We start from the raw sequence: 15,158 nt of genomic DNA on the forward strand, positions 1-15,158 counted from the left end.
CATGGCTAGGTATAGATTTTCTGATATTTAATCTGCCTGGTGTTCTCTGAACTTCTTTGATCTGTGGTTTGCTGTCTGTCATTAATTTTGAAAAATTGTCAGTTATTATTTCTTCTGTTCCTTTCTCTCTATTTTCTCCTTCTGGTGTTCCCCATTACATGAACATTATCACTTTTGTAATTGTCCCACCATTCTTGAATATTCTGATCCATTCTTTCTCTTTAAATTTTAGTTTCTCTCCATATCTGCAAACACACTGATTCTTTCCTAACTGTGTCCAATCTACTGATAAGCCCATCAAAGACATTCTTCATTTCTGCTATGGTGTATTTTTTTTCTTTATAGCATTTCCTTTTGCTTCTTTCTTAGTTTCGATTTCTCTGCTTGCATTACCTACCTGTTCTTAAGCCTTTAGCTTATTATTCAAAGTAATTTTAAATTCCCAGTCTGATAATTCTGAAAACTCTAACATATTTGAGTCTGGCTCTATTGCTTGCTTTTTCTCTTCAGACTGTATTTTTCATGTGCCTTCTAATTTTTTTCTAAAAGCTGGATATGATGTAGTGGATAATAGAAACTGAGGTAAACAAGCCCTTATTATGAGGGGTTATGTCTATTTGGCTTGGCGTTGTGCTATAGTAACTATTTGCTATAGCATAGCTATAGGTGTCTGTGGCTTCAACCTCCTTTAGTGTCCTTGTTTTCTCTCCCCTTTTATATTGGGGTTGCCCTAGAAACTCCTCTTTAAATAGCGTCTGGAGTCTTATAATTATTTCCATTATAATCCTGTGATTATACAGGAGCACTCTTGATGTAGTGATAAGGTATGAATGGAAGGGACATATTCTATAATCTTGTGATTAAATATCAGTCTTTTGGTGGGCCTGTGTCCATAGGCTGTGAAGTTCACAAGTACCACCTTAAGTAAGACAGGATGGCTAAAGGGAGCTAGAGCTGGGTATTTCCCTTCTCCCACATCAGTTAGGCTTTGGTAAAGTAGTTTCCCTCGAGGACAGAAAAAGAACAGTATCCTTTCAGCATATTTGAAAATTATGATTTCCCCTTTTCCCTGCCTGAATCAGGAAGGGATCTTTCTCCATTCTCCAGTGCTAGAACCTAGTGAAGAGGTAAAACTCATGACAGTGTGGGGCTCCTCTTAAGACTGGGCCCTTAGGAGTAAACCTTAAGCTAGTCCGCACTCGCCCTTCAAAGTTTTGTCAATTACAGTTTAAGTTTTTCTGTCAGTTCCTGGCTTCAGTAGCCTCTGCTCCCAGTAAACTGTGATACCCAGTATTCACCTATCACTCCAATTTGGGGGGCATTGGTTTGCCCTTTGACCTTGAGACTCTAATGAATCTAAAGAGAGTTGCTGATTTTAAGTTTTTTCAGCTTTTTTCTTGTTGTGAGGATAAGAGTGATGATGTCCAAATCCTTTACGTGTTAGAACAGAAACTGGAAGCTAATTGGATTTTTGTAACCAGTAGTTGAGAAGAGAGTCTGGGGAGTCTTTCAATTGAAAGAAGAGCTCTTGAGGGAAAAAAAAAGGACAATCATTGAGTAAGTAAGAATGTAAAATATAACAGCAAAGCAGTTTTCTATCATTGTGAAACTGTGGCTAACTGTTGGGAAAAGGAGGTTAGAGGGGATGTAATTAAGACAGAGGTTGAACACAACAAGCAAACTCACCACCCTCCCCCTGTCTACGTGGGACATGACTCCCAGGGGTGTGGACCTTCCTGGAAATTTGAGACAGAAATCCTAGAATGAGCTGAGACTCAACATCCAGGGATTGAGAAAAACCCTAGAATGAGCTGAGACTCAGCATCAAGGGATGGAGAAAACCTTCTCGACCAAAAGTGGGAAGAGTGAAATGAGACAAAGTGTCAATGGCTGAGAGATTCCAAACAGAGTCAAGAGGTTATCCTGGAGGTTATTCTTACGCATTAAGTAGATATCACCTTGTTATTCAAGATATAATGGAGAGGCTGGAGGGAACTACCTGAAAATGTAGAGCTGTGTTCCAGTAGCCATATTTCTTGAAGATGATTGTATAATGACATAGCTTTCACAATGTGACTGTGTGATTGTGAAAACCTTGTGTCTGATGCTCTTTTTATCTACCTTGTCAACAGATGAGTAGAACATATGGAATAAAAATAAATAATAGGGGGAACAAATGTTAAAATAAGTTTAGTTTGAAATGCTAGTGATTAGTGAAAGAAAGGGTAAGGGGTATGGTAGGTTTAAATTTTTTTTCTGTTCTCGTTTTATTTCTTTTTCTGAATAGATGCAAATGTTCCAAGAAATGATCATGGTGATGAATATGCAACTATGTGATGATATTGTGAATTACCAATTATATATGTAGAACGGAATGATCAAAATGAGAATGTTTGCATTTGTTTTGGTGTTTTTTTGTATTTAAAAAAATAAAATAAAATAATTTTTTTAAATGTACTTGGAAAAAAAAAGAATAGAATTAAAACCTATTCATCTTAGAGAAAATCAAGTAACTTGATAAACCTTTAGCTAGACTTATCAGGAAAATAAAAGACACAAATTACCAATACAGGAATAAGAAAGATGACAGCATTATAGATTCTATAGTTATTAAAAGAATAGAAAGAAAATATTATGAACAAAATTATACATTTTAGAAAAAGCCCTAGAAAGGAATTTCTCAAAAAAATACCAGGAACATATCTGTAGTTAAACAAGTTGGATTTATTACTCTTTTCAAAAGAGGGAGAGAAAGAAATAATACATAACAAGGGAAACCATGGTATATATTGGTAATAGGATATAAGAAATAACTTATTAAAGATCTTGAGCTTTGGTTAGGGGATTTGAGGGAGGGTGTGTGCTGCTGTGAATCTATTATGTACCCCAGAAAAATAATTTATAAAATCCTGATCCCATCTTGTGACAGCAGTCATTTTCTTTAATCCTGATTCAACATTGTTGGACTGAAATTTTGATTAGATTATCTCCACAGTGATGTGGCATGCCCAATTGTGGGTGTGACCTTTTGATTAGATGAGACTAATCATCTACGATTAGTGACTCCATCCATTCCAGGTGGGTCTTGATTTGTTTACTGGAGTCCTTTGAAAGAGGAAATATTTTGAAGAGACAACAGAGACACTTGGAGACCAGTACCTTCACAGAACAGAGATGGGGACGACAAGATTTCTTGGAGCCCGGTAGATGTTGCCATGAGATGTTAAGCAAGCCAGAACCTGGAGAGAGCAAGGGGAAGCCAAGAGATGAAAGCCAGCCCTGGAGAAGCAAAGTGAGGAACCATCACAGAACAGAGGTTGAAAGCAATGGAGCCCAGGAGGAAGGGATCAGCCAAGGATCAGCATGATTTCTCAGCTGATAGAGGTGTTCCAGACACATTGACATTCTTGAATTAAGGTATCTTTCCCTGGATGCTTTATTTTGGACATTTCAATCATCTTAGAACTGTAAACTTATAACATTAAATTCCCTTTATAAAGCCATTCCATTTCTGGTACATTGTGTTCTGGCAGCTTACAAATAAAACAGGTTTTCTAAGGTACTGGGGTTTCACTCTAGATTGAAGTAGGGGCATATGAATGGCCATTTCACTCTTAGTTACCCAAGGGAAATCAAACTGCATGTGCATGCAAAGATCTGTGCATATGTGTTCACAGCAGCTTTGTTATATTCACAAACTGGAAAACAACCCAGATTTCAATCAACAGGTGATTAAACAAATTATGGTATATCCACACAATGGAATGTTATTCTGCAATAAAAATTCATACACATAAGAAAAAAAATGAGATTGAAGGGGATGTGACTAGATTTTATTGACTGTCTGGGTCCTTAAGTCAGGGTTTAGTACTTCATCCCCCAACTCTGAGCCCCAGTCAGGGTTGGAGGGTGAGGGAATCATTGTGGCACTCTTAAAAATTCCAAGTAATTTGAGAGGAAATTGAAGAACAGCAAGGCCTTATGCCTCTTTTCCCTGTTTGTAACTCAGAAACTGCAGCAAAAAGTCCTAAATCCAACATGGCACGACACAGGAGGGGTAGCAGCTGCAGAGTGAGAGATCTAGGTGGATAGACCACTCCTATGGCTAGAGGAAAGGTATTGAGTGTTCCCAAACACATGTGTGTGAAGGGGTGTGGGTGTGCAGGGAAGATAGGAGTAAAAAGTTCTCATAGAGCACCCAGGAAGAGTCCTAGAGTTGAGAGAAAAAGAACTATGGATATCAGCAGGAAATACTAAAACCAAGCTTCCAAATGACTCAGTGAGATTGTCTGAATGGAGTGAGACTTGGAATTCACCATTCAGAGTGGTCCTTAAACATTTCTAAAGATAAAACATCTTCTCTGGGTTCCTTATTCAACTGAAGTGTCAGAATCAGCTATATAGTATAAAAGATCAATACTAGGCCCTAGTCTATAAAAAATACATCAGAGACCTTGATTTGTTGAATGGAGAGTGGTGATCTTCTAGGTATTAGTCAGCATCTGAGATCCACAGTGCCATCCACCAGGTCCGTGTTTCAGCCAACAATGTCCCAAATGGAACTCCTAGAGATAATAATTACAATATACAAAATAAAAATTTGCTTGGTTGGATTAATAACAGATTAGACCTTGTAGAAAAAGATTGGCAAACATGAAAACACAGCCATAGAAACTGTCCACACTGAAACTCAGAGAGAGAGAGAGAGCTAAATAAACTGAATAGAAAAAAAGGAATAAAGCTTCAGTAACCTGTGAGACAAAATCTAATGGTTTAATATACATACAGTTGGAATCCCAGAACAGAGAGGAATATATAGACAAAAAATTTTGAAAAATTTTGGCCAAATTTTACAAATTTCATGAAACTATAAGCCCACAACTATGAAGCTCAGTAAACCCTAAGAAAGATAAACACAAAAATAATCACAAGTAGCCACATTGTCATCAAATGGCCGAAAGTTTTATGAGAGAATCTTAAATGTAAGCAAATAAAATACAGAGTAACAGAGATAAGATTTATTTCAGAATTCTCATTCAAAACTATGCAAACTAGAAATCAGTGGAACGATATCTTTAAAATGATGAAAGAAAAATTTTCAGCCTAGAATTTTCATGCAATGAAAATATCTTTTAAAAAATTAAGGTGAAACAGAGACTTTTTCTGACAGATAAAAGCTGAGCAAATTTGTCACCAACAGATCTACACTACCAGAAATTTCAGGCTGAAGGAAACCAATTCTAATTGGAAACTTGAATCTACAGAGGAATGAAGAGTGCCAGAAAGTAAATATGGGGGTGTTTTTGCTTGCTAAAGCTGCCAGAATACAATATACCAGAAATAGAGTGGCTTTTATAAAGGGAATTTATAATATTACAAGTTTACTGTTCTAGGGCCATGAAAATGTCCAAATTAAGGCACCAAAAAGAGATTGCCTTCATTCAAGAAAGGTTGATGCAATCCGGAGCATCTCTGTCAGCTGAGAAGGCCTCTGGTTGGCATCTCTTGGTCCCTTTCTTGCTTTCAGCCTCTGTTTCTCATGGGGGTTTCTCACTTGGTTTCTCCATGGCTGGGTTTCAACTCTTGGCTTCCCTCAGCTCTCCAGGTTCTGCCTTGCATAGCAGTTGATTTTGATAAGAAGATATAATCATTCTAAGTATGCATGCATCCAGTAGCAAAACTTCAAAATGCATAAAGCAAAAATGAGAGAACTGCAAGAAAAAATATAGAAATCTACGACTATGATTGGAGATTTAAACACGATTGCTAAACAATTGATAGAACAAGTAGAGAGAAAATCAGTAAGGATATATAAAAGACTTGAACAACACTCTCAACCAACTTTATCTGGAGTGTTAGAGAACTTTTCATCCAACAAAAACAGAAAGTGCACTCCTTTCAAGAGTGCTCGAAATGTTCAACAAGATGATCATACACTATACCATGAAATGGATCTTGATAAATTCAAAAGAATTGAACTCTTACTGTAAATGTTCTCTGCCCACAGCAGAATTAAACAAGAAATCACTAAGAGTTGGTTCACTGAGCCTGGGCAAATGAGAACCATGCCCATGATTTTGGGTTAAGAGGATATCCATGGGCTGGCTTAATCCATCCACCTGCTCCTGGAAAACAGACTCAGACTATGAGGAAAAGAAGGATGTTCTGGACCATGACAAAAGCCAGTGGCTGGATGACAAATTCAAGCTATGCCTGGACTTTCCCAATCTGCCCTACTTAATTGATGGTGCCAGAGCAATGGCAAACCTGAAGGACTTCATTCCTGCTTTCAGGGCCTCAAGCAGATCTCTGCCTACACAAAGTCCAGCTGCTTCTGCCCAGGCCCCCTGTATATGAAGATGGCCTTGTAGGGCAATAAGTAGGGCCCTGGAAGTCCAGGAAATTGGAGTTAGGAACCAGCTCTGTGCCTGCTGTCTGTAGACTCAGCCCTCGGCTCCCCTAGCACTGCCCAGAACTACCAGCATTGGTCTGGTGTGCCAGTGCTACTGCCCAGCCATGGTCCTGCCCAGTCCTGTCCGATTCCCAATGAAGTCTGAAATACAACTGCTGTACTTGCATTATTCCCCCCTGGGGACCTGGACTCAAGACTAACTGTGTTCTGGAAAGGGTGTCTTCCCCTATCTTCTGGCCTCCCCAGCCTGAGTGGGCTGGATGGGAGTGTGAGTGAGGAAAGGAGGGTTATGTGATGGTTGGGTTCTGATGTCAATTTAGCCAAGTGATGATGCCCAGTTGTCTGGTCAGGTAAGCACTGACCATTGCTGCAAGGATATTTCGTGGCTGGTTGATAAACCAGAAGGCTGGTGTATTAAATCATCAGTCAGTCGATTGCATCTGTGGTTGATTACATCTGCAATCAACTAAGGCGTGTATCCTGCTAATAAAATAATCCTATCAGTTGAAGGTTTTTAAGGAAGAGAGACTTTTTCACTGCCTCTTCAGTCAGCAAGTCTCTCCTGTGGAGTTTGTCCAGATCCCTTATCGGAGCAGCCAGTTTCACAGCCTGCCCTGAAGATTTGGGGCTGTTCCATTCCCACAGTTGTGTGAGATACCTTTGTAAATCTCATATTTACGGGTATGTCCTATTGGTTCTATTTCTCTAGAGAACCCTGACTAATACAGGTTATAAAGTTTCTTGCTCTCATTTCTGTCCCCTATGTCCCTTTGTCCCTCACCATGGACTCTCTATGAAGGGAGGCCCCTTCTGTTTCTGAGCCACTTATTCACTCAGCATCATCAAGTGCCTCCTGTAAGCTTTGTGGAACTGTGGTAGTTGAGAGTGGTGGGGAAGGGGGTTGCACAGTCTTCACATACTGTGAGGGCCCTGGGAGCTACCTTCTGTGAACCTGTCCTGGGAACTTTCCCTGATTTAGATGCCCCTCATCAATATATCTCAATAAAGCATATCCCAGAATAAAAATAAAAAGAAATCAATAACAGAAAAATAGTGGGAAAATTCCCAAATATTAGGAAATTAATCACCATACTTCTAAATAACTGGTGGGACAAAAAAATCACAGAGGAAATTAGGAAATATTTTAAACTGAATGATAATGAAACAGCATAGTAAAATTTGAAGGATGCGGCAACATCAGTGCTTAGAGAGAAATTTTTACCTTTAAGTGTTCATGTAAGAAAAGAAGAGGGGTCTAAAATCAGTTATCTAAGCCTCTGTCTCAAGAAAAAGAACAAAGAAAATGAACAATTAAGTAGAAAGAAGGAAATGATAATGATATGAGAAATCAATGAAATAGAAAACAACAGCAATAGTGAACTTCAGTCACAACTAAATCTGGTTGTTTGAGAAGATTAATTAATATAGCTGATAAATCTTTAGGTAGACTGATCAAGAAAAAGAGAGAAGATACAAATTGCCAATATTAGGAAAGACCCTATAAATGTTTAAGGGATAATAAGATACAATAATGAACAACTTTATGCCAATAAATTCACAAATTATAAGGATAAATTCACTGAAAGACACAAATTACCAAATTTGACTCAAGAGAAAATAGAAACCCTGGATACTGCTATACATATAAAGTAATTCAATGAATGCCATTAAAAACTTTCACAAACAAAACTCCAGGCTTCACTGATAAAGTCTATCAAACATTTAAGGAAGGAGTAATTTCAAACCTACATAAACTCTTTCAGAAATTAGACATGAAGGGGGTAGTTCCCAACTCACTTTAGAGTTAAACGTTATTCTTTAAAAAAAATTTTTTTTAAACTAGAGAAGTTGTAGGTTTACAGAAAAAAACATGTAAAAAAATACAGTATTCTATATCCCTCCCTATTGTTAATACTTTGCATTAGTGTAGTACTTTTGTTACAATTGATGAAAGAACATAAAATTGTCCTATTAACTATAGTCCATAGGTTACATTAGAGTATATTTTTCCCACATACCACCCTATTATTAACACTTTTACTGTGCTACACTTATTAAATGAAGAAAGAACATTTTTATGATTGCACAACTAACTATAGTCCACTGTTTACAATGGGGTTCACTATGTTGTACAGTTATATTTTATCATTTAATTTTTATTCTAATAACATATGTGTGACCTAAAATTTCCCCTTTTAACCACATTCACATTTATAATTCAGCACTGTTAATTACATTCACAGTATTGGGCTACCATCATCACCATCCACTTCCAAAATTTTACAATCGACTTAAATAGAAATTCTGTACAGATTAAGCATTAACTCCTCATTCCTAATCCCCAACCCTGATAACCTATATTCTAAATTCTAACTCTATGAGTTTGCTTCTTCTAAGTATTTCATATCAGTGAGTTCATACAATATTTGTCCTTTTATGTCTGACTTATTTCACTCAACATAATGTCTTCACGTTTCATCCATGTTGTCTTAAGAGGCCAGCATTATTATGACATCAAAACCAGAGAAAGATACTTCAAGAAAACTGTGGACTAATATCCTCATAAACATAGACATAAAAATCTTTAAATAAATTTTATCAATCAGCATTATATAAAAAGGTAATATGTCACCAAATATGTATTCACTAAATAATACACTATCTAAAGGCAATTAAGTGGCACTTAATCTCAATTTTCAAGGTTGCTTTAACATTCAAAAATCAATATGTAATTCACCATATTATGAGACTAAAAAAGAGGTATGTGATCATCTGATAAAATTTGATACCTGTTCATGATTTTAAAAAATTCTCAGCAAACTAGAAATGGAATTTCTTCAGCCTAATAAAGGGCATCTATGATATGCATAGGTAAAATTTTAATATTTTCCTCCTTATATCAGGGACAAGGCAAGAATATCCACTCTCATAGCATCTATTTAACATTGTACTGAATATCCTATTCAGTGAAATAAGGTAAGGAAAAAAAAAGGAAACTCTTTATTCACTTCTGTTTGGTTGAATTCACTAGACTAAACACACAAATTTAGCAAGGCTTCAGAATATAAGGTCAATACACAGAAATCAATTATCTTTCTGTATATGAGCAATGAACAATCGGAAGTTGAACATTTAAAATAGGATTTACAAAAAAATAATAATAAATTTAAAAAAAGGAAAAAAAGGGTGGTGTGACAGTGGCTCAGTGGTAGAATTCTCACCTGCCATGCCAGAGACCTGAGTTTGATTCCCTGTGCCTGCCCATGCCAAAATAAAATAAAATAGCATTTACAATAGCATAACAAATACGAAATACTTGGAGATAAATTTAACAACATATTACAAGATCTATAGACTGAAAACTACAAAATATTGCTGAGGGAGATCAAAGACCTAAATAAATGGAGAGATTATACCCTATTTATGATTCAGAAGACTCAATATTGTTAGTCAATTCTCCCCAAAGTGATCCATCAATTCAACTCAATTCCAATCAAAATTTCATGAGCTTATTTGTAGATATTAATGAATTGGTTCTAAACTTTATGTAATTTCAAAGGACCCAGAATAGCCAAAAATGTTTTGAAAAATAACAAAATTGTAGGATTTACACTACCAGATTTAGGAATTTAATATAAATCTACAGTAATCAAGACATTAAGGTATTGGTATAAGGACATACAAATAGGTCAGTGGAACAGAATAAAGTCAGACATATGTTGACTTTACATATATGGTCAGTTGATTTTCAGCAAAGATCCTAAAGTTGTTCAAGGAGGGAAAGAATAATCTGTTTAACAAATGATGTTTGAAAAATATGGCTATCCATATGTGGGGAAAAGTGAACCTCATTCCTTACCTAACACAATACACACAAAAAAATAACTTGAAATGTATTTTAGACCTAAATATTTAAAATAAAATCATAAACTTCAGGAATAAGTTTAAAGAAAATTTGATAAAATTGACTTCATAAAATTTTATACTACTGCTGTTTGAAAAACAATATTAAGAAAATGAAAAGGCAAGCTTTAGATTGAGAGAAAATATTTGTAATACAAAAGCCTTGTATCCAGAATATATGAAGAATTCTGATAGCTCAATAAAACAACCCAATTAAAAATAAGTGAAATATTTGAATGGGCATGTCAGAAAAGAGGATATAAGTATTATCAATAAACACTTAGAAAAATGCTCAATGTCATTAGTTATTAAGGAAATAAAATTATTACTCATTTGATATTTTAAATTCAATATGGTTGCTTGGGATGAATTACCTATTGAAGGAAAGACTTTAAGACATCAAGTGGCTGCTGCATTTGAAATAATTGTAATAATGATGACCACATGGATAAGCTGTGGTCACTAATTGATGAGGAATTAAATAGGTTGTCTACCACACTATTACTAGATCTATTTGCAGAAAAACTCTAACTATGGGACCAGAAATGTAACTTGAGTCACTACAATGGAGAATTGTGACTTTTTATCCAATTTCCGGACTTAAGACTGTTTACACACTCAGAACCTTTTGGTTGAAGAGAAGGCTGGATACTTGAGGAAGGTTTGCAGATCGCCACAGCATGTACTGTAAATCTTACTCCAAGAATCTGTAGCCATTTACTATGGTGATTGTGCATTGGGAAAGGGGAAATACTCCAGACTTTCAGGGATTACCAGACACTTCATGTTATCACTAATCCCTAGGAATCCCAAATTCACAGTAGACCATTGGTCAAAGGACTTATAGATGTCAAGTGATAAATCATATTTTTGCCCAAGGCTGTATCATAGACCCAATAATCTGAGACTCACCTATGGTTAGTTTCAGTTATCAACTTTGTAATTTGTATGTACATATTCCACAACCAGTAGAATCCTTATATTTTCTCCCCAAATTGGGGAAAGGAACAAATAGAAACTCCTGAACTTCCCCTCTCTACTGAAATGATGAAAACAGACAACAAGAACAAAAAAACAAAACAATAGATTTTAGATATAAAAATATATGAAATATATGAAGGATTCAGAAGAGTATTCTATCACCTTCTTATCTCACTGTCCTATTTTGCCCATTCAGAAAGTGAAGAGATCTTAGAGAATGTTTGTAGATTACTGTGACTCCATTGCAGCTGATATTCCAGATGTGGAATCTTTATTGGACCAAACCCACACAGCCCCCCTCATTCACAACTATTGGTCTGGCAAATGCTGTTTGATTTCACCTGTGAGGAACAGTGGTATACTTTCACTGCATTGCCTTACAACTAAGGTAGAGCTCATGCTTTATCACAATCCAGAATAGAGACACCTTGATTGTCTTGACATAATACAGAGCATCACACAGGTCCACTACCTTGATGATGGCCCTCATGGTTATTAGACCTGATGAGCAGAAATCGCAAGTATATTAGATTCCTTGATAAGACACATTTGTGCCAGAGGGTGTGAGATAAAGTCCACAAAAATCCAGAGTTTACCAATTTGGTGAAATTTTTAGCTGTCCAGTGGTCTGAAACATGACAGTATATCTCCTCCAAAGTAGGCAAATTGGTGTACCTTATGCCACTACCACTAGAAAGAGGAACAATGCTTATTGGGTCATGTAAATTTTAGAAACAACCTTTGTCAGATTTGTACGTGCTGCTCATATACATTAACTGAGCCACTGACTGTCACAGTGGGCCGAGAGTGACTAAACCTTATAGGCTTTTTCTAGTCTGCAGTACAAACTTTTCTTCAACTTGTGAAACTTTTCAACTATGCTTTATTACCCAGCATATCCCATAGTATATGAAGTATATGTGGCAAGTTGCAGAGCACAGAGAAGATCCCCTGAGTTTTGAAGTAAGGCTACATCTTTTTCTCGTCAACTACTTTCCTTCTGAGAAGCAATTACTGTGTATAACAATTCATTAAATCATGCACTTGTGCACTTTTCTGTGTGAATGTTGCATTTCAAAATAGAAGACTTTAAAAATTATAGTTTTAATATAGAATACCATATAGAAATTAAAAGTAATAGAATATATTTCTTTACATGCATGAATTAGATATCAGAGCTCAGTAAATAAAAGCAATTTAAAGAAGGATAAATGTACTCTCATATCAGTTATATATTTTAAAGTATATGCACAAAATGTTTTCAATTATTATCTTCATTTTATATTTTCTATACTTTTCTGTAATTAAAATCTTTCTCAAAAGCAATGCAAAAAAGAACAAGTAAGGAACAATTAATTGTTCCATACACTCTGGTCAGGTTAGATCAGAACTAAACATTACATGCTGAATTTAACAGCTAATTAAAATCAGTAACAACGAATATATGTTAAGCATCTACTAAATACAAGGCTCCTTTTTTTTTTTTTTTTTTTTTTTTGGTGCATGGTCCGGGAATCGAACCTGGGTCTCCCATATGGAAGGCAGGCATTCTAACCACTAAACTACCCATGCACCCTGATTCAAGGCTTTTGACATGTTACAGGATGAGAAAGTGGTATATAAAACTAAAGGTAAAATATAGCTATACTGGTTTTGACTCTGCGGCTTTTATTTAGATGATGAGGATGACAGTGGTGGTGGTGAAGGTGGTGATAGTGGTTATGATAATAAAAGCTTCAATAAACCATATTCCACTTACATAAAAGTCTTAAATCTCCTACATAGACTAACTACAAGTTTTTTGTTTAGGTAGGGTTTTTGGATCGGCAGAGGACATTGGCCTTGCTGGAAACATTCTATGACCGAAGTCCAAAAATGCTTAGAAGGTTACTCCGAAACCCAAGACAATGTAAGTAACACTCAGAGGGAATATGCTCAAGCTGGGGCGATGCATCACGCTGTTACGATAACACAAGTTCATTCGTCCCCCAGGAATCTTTTCACCATAACATCTCCTTTAAATCATTATAGCTGTATCTAGTTGCTTGTTCCCCACAAAATTCACTTTTCATCACAATTCATGTTTTTCACCATTTTTAGTGCAGTACTAAAAGTTGTCATGCCAGAACTCAGCTAGAATTCAATTTTTAAAATTCATTCAAATGAAGAGGTGCTCTAGTGTCAATCTAAATGTTTTGAAAATCAAGTTGGTATAGGTAATCGTGATTTTAATGCCCAACTTAGAATTCTAAGATTTCTAAGAAAAATATTCCATCTCAAACATTTGTACTTATACATCTTTCCTATACTTGTATAATTAAACATTCCTTTTATATCACTATTAAAACAAATGGAAGTATGAATTTAGTTTTTTTAAAAAAAAGAGAAAGTGTTTTAATGGCTTACTTTTCCAGAGAATGGCAATATTTTAGTCCTGTGTGAAAGTGGATTATTTGGTTTCTTAAGAATCTGTGGGTGAGTTTGAATGTGGTTAAAGGAGGAAATTTTAGGTTGCATGTATATATTACTAGAATAAAATTTTTTTAAAAATTATGGACCTGCACAATGCAAAAAGTGAACCCTAAGTTGAACCATGGACTATGGTTAATAGAACAATTAGAAAAATGTGCTTTCATCAATTGTAACAAATGTACCACACCATTGCAAAGTGTTAATAATTAGGTGGTATATGGGAACCCAGTATTCGATACATGATTTTTCTGTAAACCCACACTCCTCTAATTAAAATTTTAAAAAATCTGTGGGTGCTATACATGGAGCATTTCTTAAATTTATAGAAAATTACAATTATAGTCACCGACTAGAATGTTTGAGGGAGGCAAATTTGTAGCATGAGTTCCACTCTCTGTGGCCATGGATGCCAGGGTGGTTTTTTAAACTGTGGGGTTTCGGTGAATGCTATCCAATCTTTCCCCAGAATTATGAACCACGTAGCCACATAAGTTGTAGAGAAAGAGAATTGAAAAGTGACAGAGAAAGAGGTAGAGGGAAGAAGAAAGAAAATGAATATTGGAAAAAATGCCCCAGTGAAAGATTGCCAGGGATAGAAACTTGCTTTTTTTTTGGCTTTTACAAAGGAATTTATTAAGTTATAAGTTTACAGTTCTAAGGCCATGAATATGTCCAAATTAAGGCATCAACAAGCGAATTCTTCAGCCAAGAAAGGCTAGTCGTGTCCGGGGTTTCTGTGTCATGTGGAAAGGTACACGGTGGCATCTTCTGTCCTTCTCTCCTGGCTCTGGTTTCACACAGCGGTCCTGGCTCCTGTGGGCCTGCTGGCATCTCCACACATCCGTGTCTATGCAACTGCTCTCTATATCGGCTTTTATAAGAACTCCAGTAAACTAATTAATACCCACCTTGAATGTGCAGGTCACAACTCCATGGAGATGATCTAATCAAAATGTCCCACCCGCAATAGGATGGGCCTCATCTCCATGGAAAAAAAAATTAATCAAAGACCCACCTACAGTGAGTCTACATCCACAGGATTGATTTAAAAGAGCATGGCTTTTCTGGGGTTTGGGGTACAAGATATTTGCTTTTATTTTGATATTGCAATTATTGAAAAAGTATTTGAACTGAAAGACATATGTTACTTTTCCCATTCCTATGCCATGCTTATTGTGGGAGGACCAAAGGCAGAGGATAAATTCTAGTTCCCTTAGAAGACTAAACAACTCTTCAAGTAGCAAAAGATGAATCACGTTCATTTCCAAAGCCCTGGCTTTTAGGAAGGGATGCTTTCTAACTCACAGTAGTCAGCCTCTTTTATGTTCTGTTTTCATTGCGCTTTTCATTCTGCTGTAGGGAGAGATAGCTATGATTTATTGAAAGCAAC

At 36.1% G+C, this 15,158-nt stretch overlaps 1 protein-coding gene across 7 annotated transcripts in view; it reads left to right on the forward strand.

The window, feature by feature from the left end:
• Positions 1 to 15,158, forward strand: part of EFCAB5 (EF-hand calcium binding domain 5) — a 136,302-nt gene that overhangs the window by 79,649 nt on the left and 41,495 nt on the right. For all 7 annotated transcript variants that reach the window (XM_077165391.1, XM_077165390.1, XM_077165393.1 and 4 more), the window contains one exon: positions 13,106 to 13,205. In XM_077165391.1, the coding sequence (XP_077021506.1) occupies positions 13,106 to 13,205 (100 nt within the window). The remainder of the gene's footprint in view (positions 1 to 13,105; positions 13,206 to 15,158) is intronic.

Source organism: Tamandua tetradactyla, chromosome 6, assembly GCF_023851605.1.
Source record: "Tamandua tetradactyla isolate mTamTet1 chromosome 6, mTamTet1.pri, whole genome shotgun sequence".
NCBI lineage: Eukaryota > Metazoa > Chordata > Mammalia > Pilosa > Myrmecophagidae > Tamandua > Tamandua tetradactyla.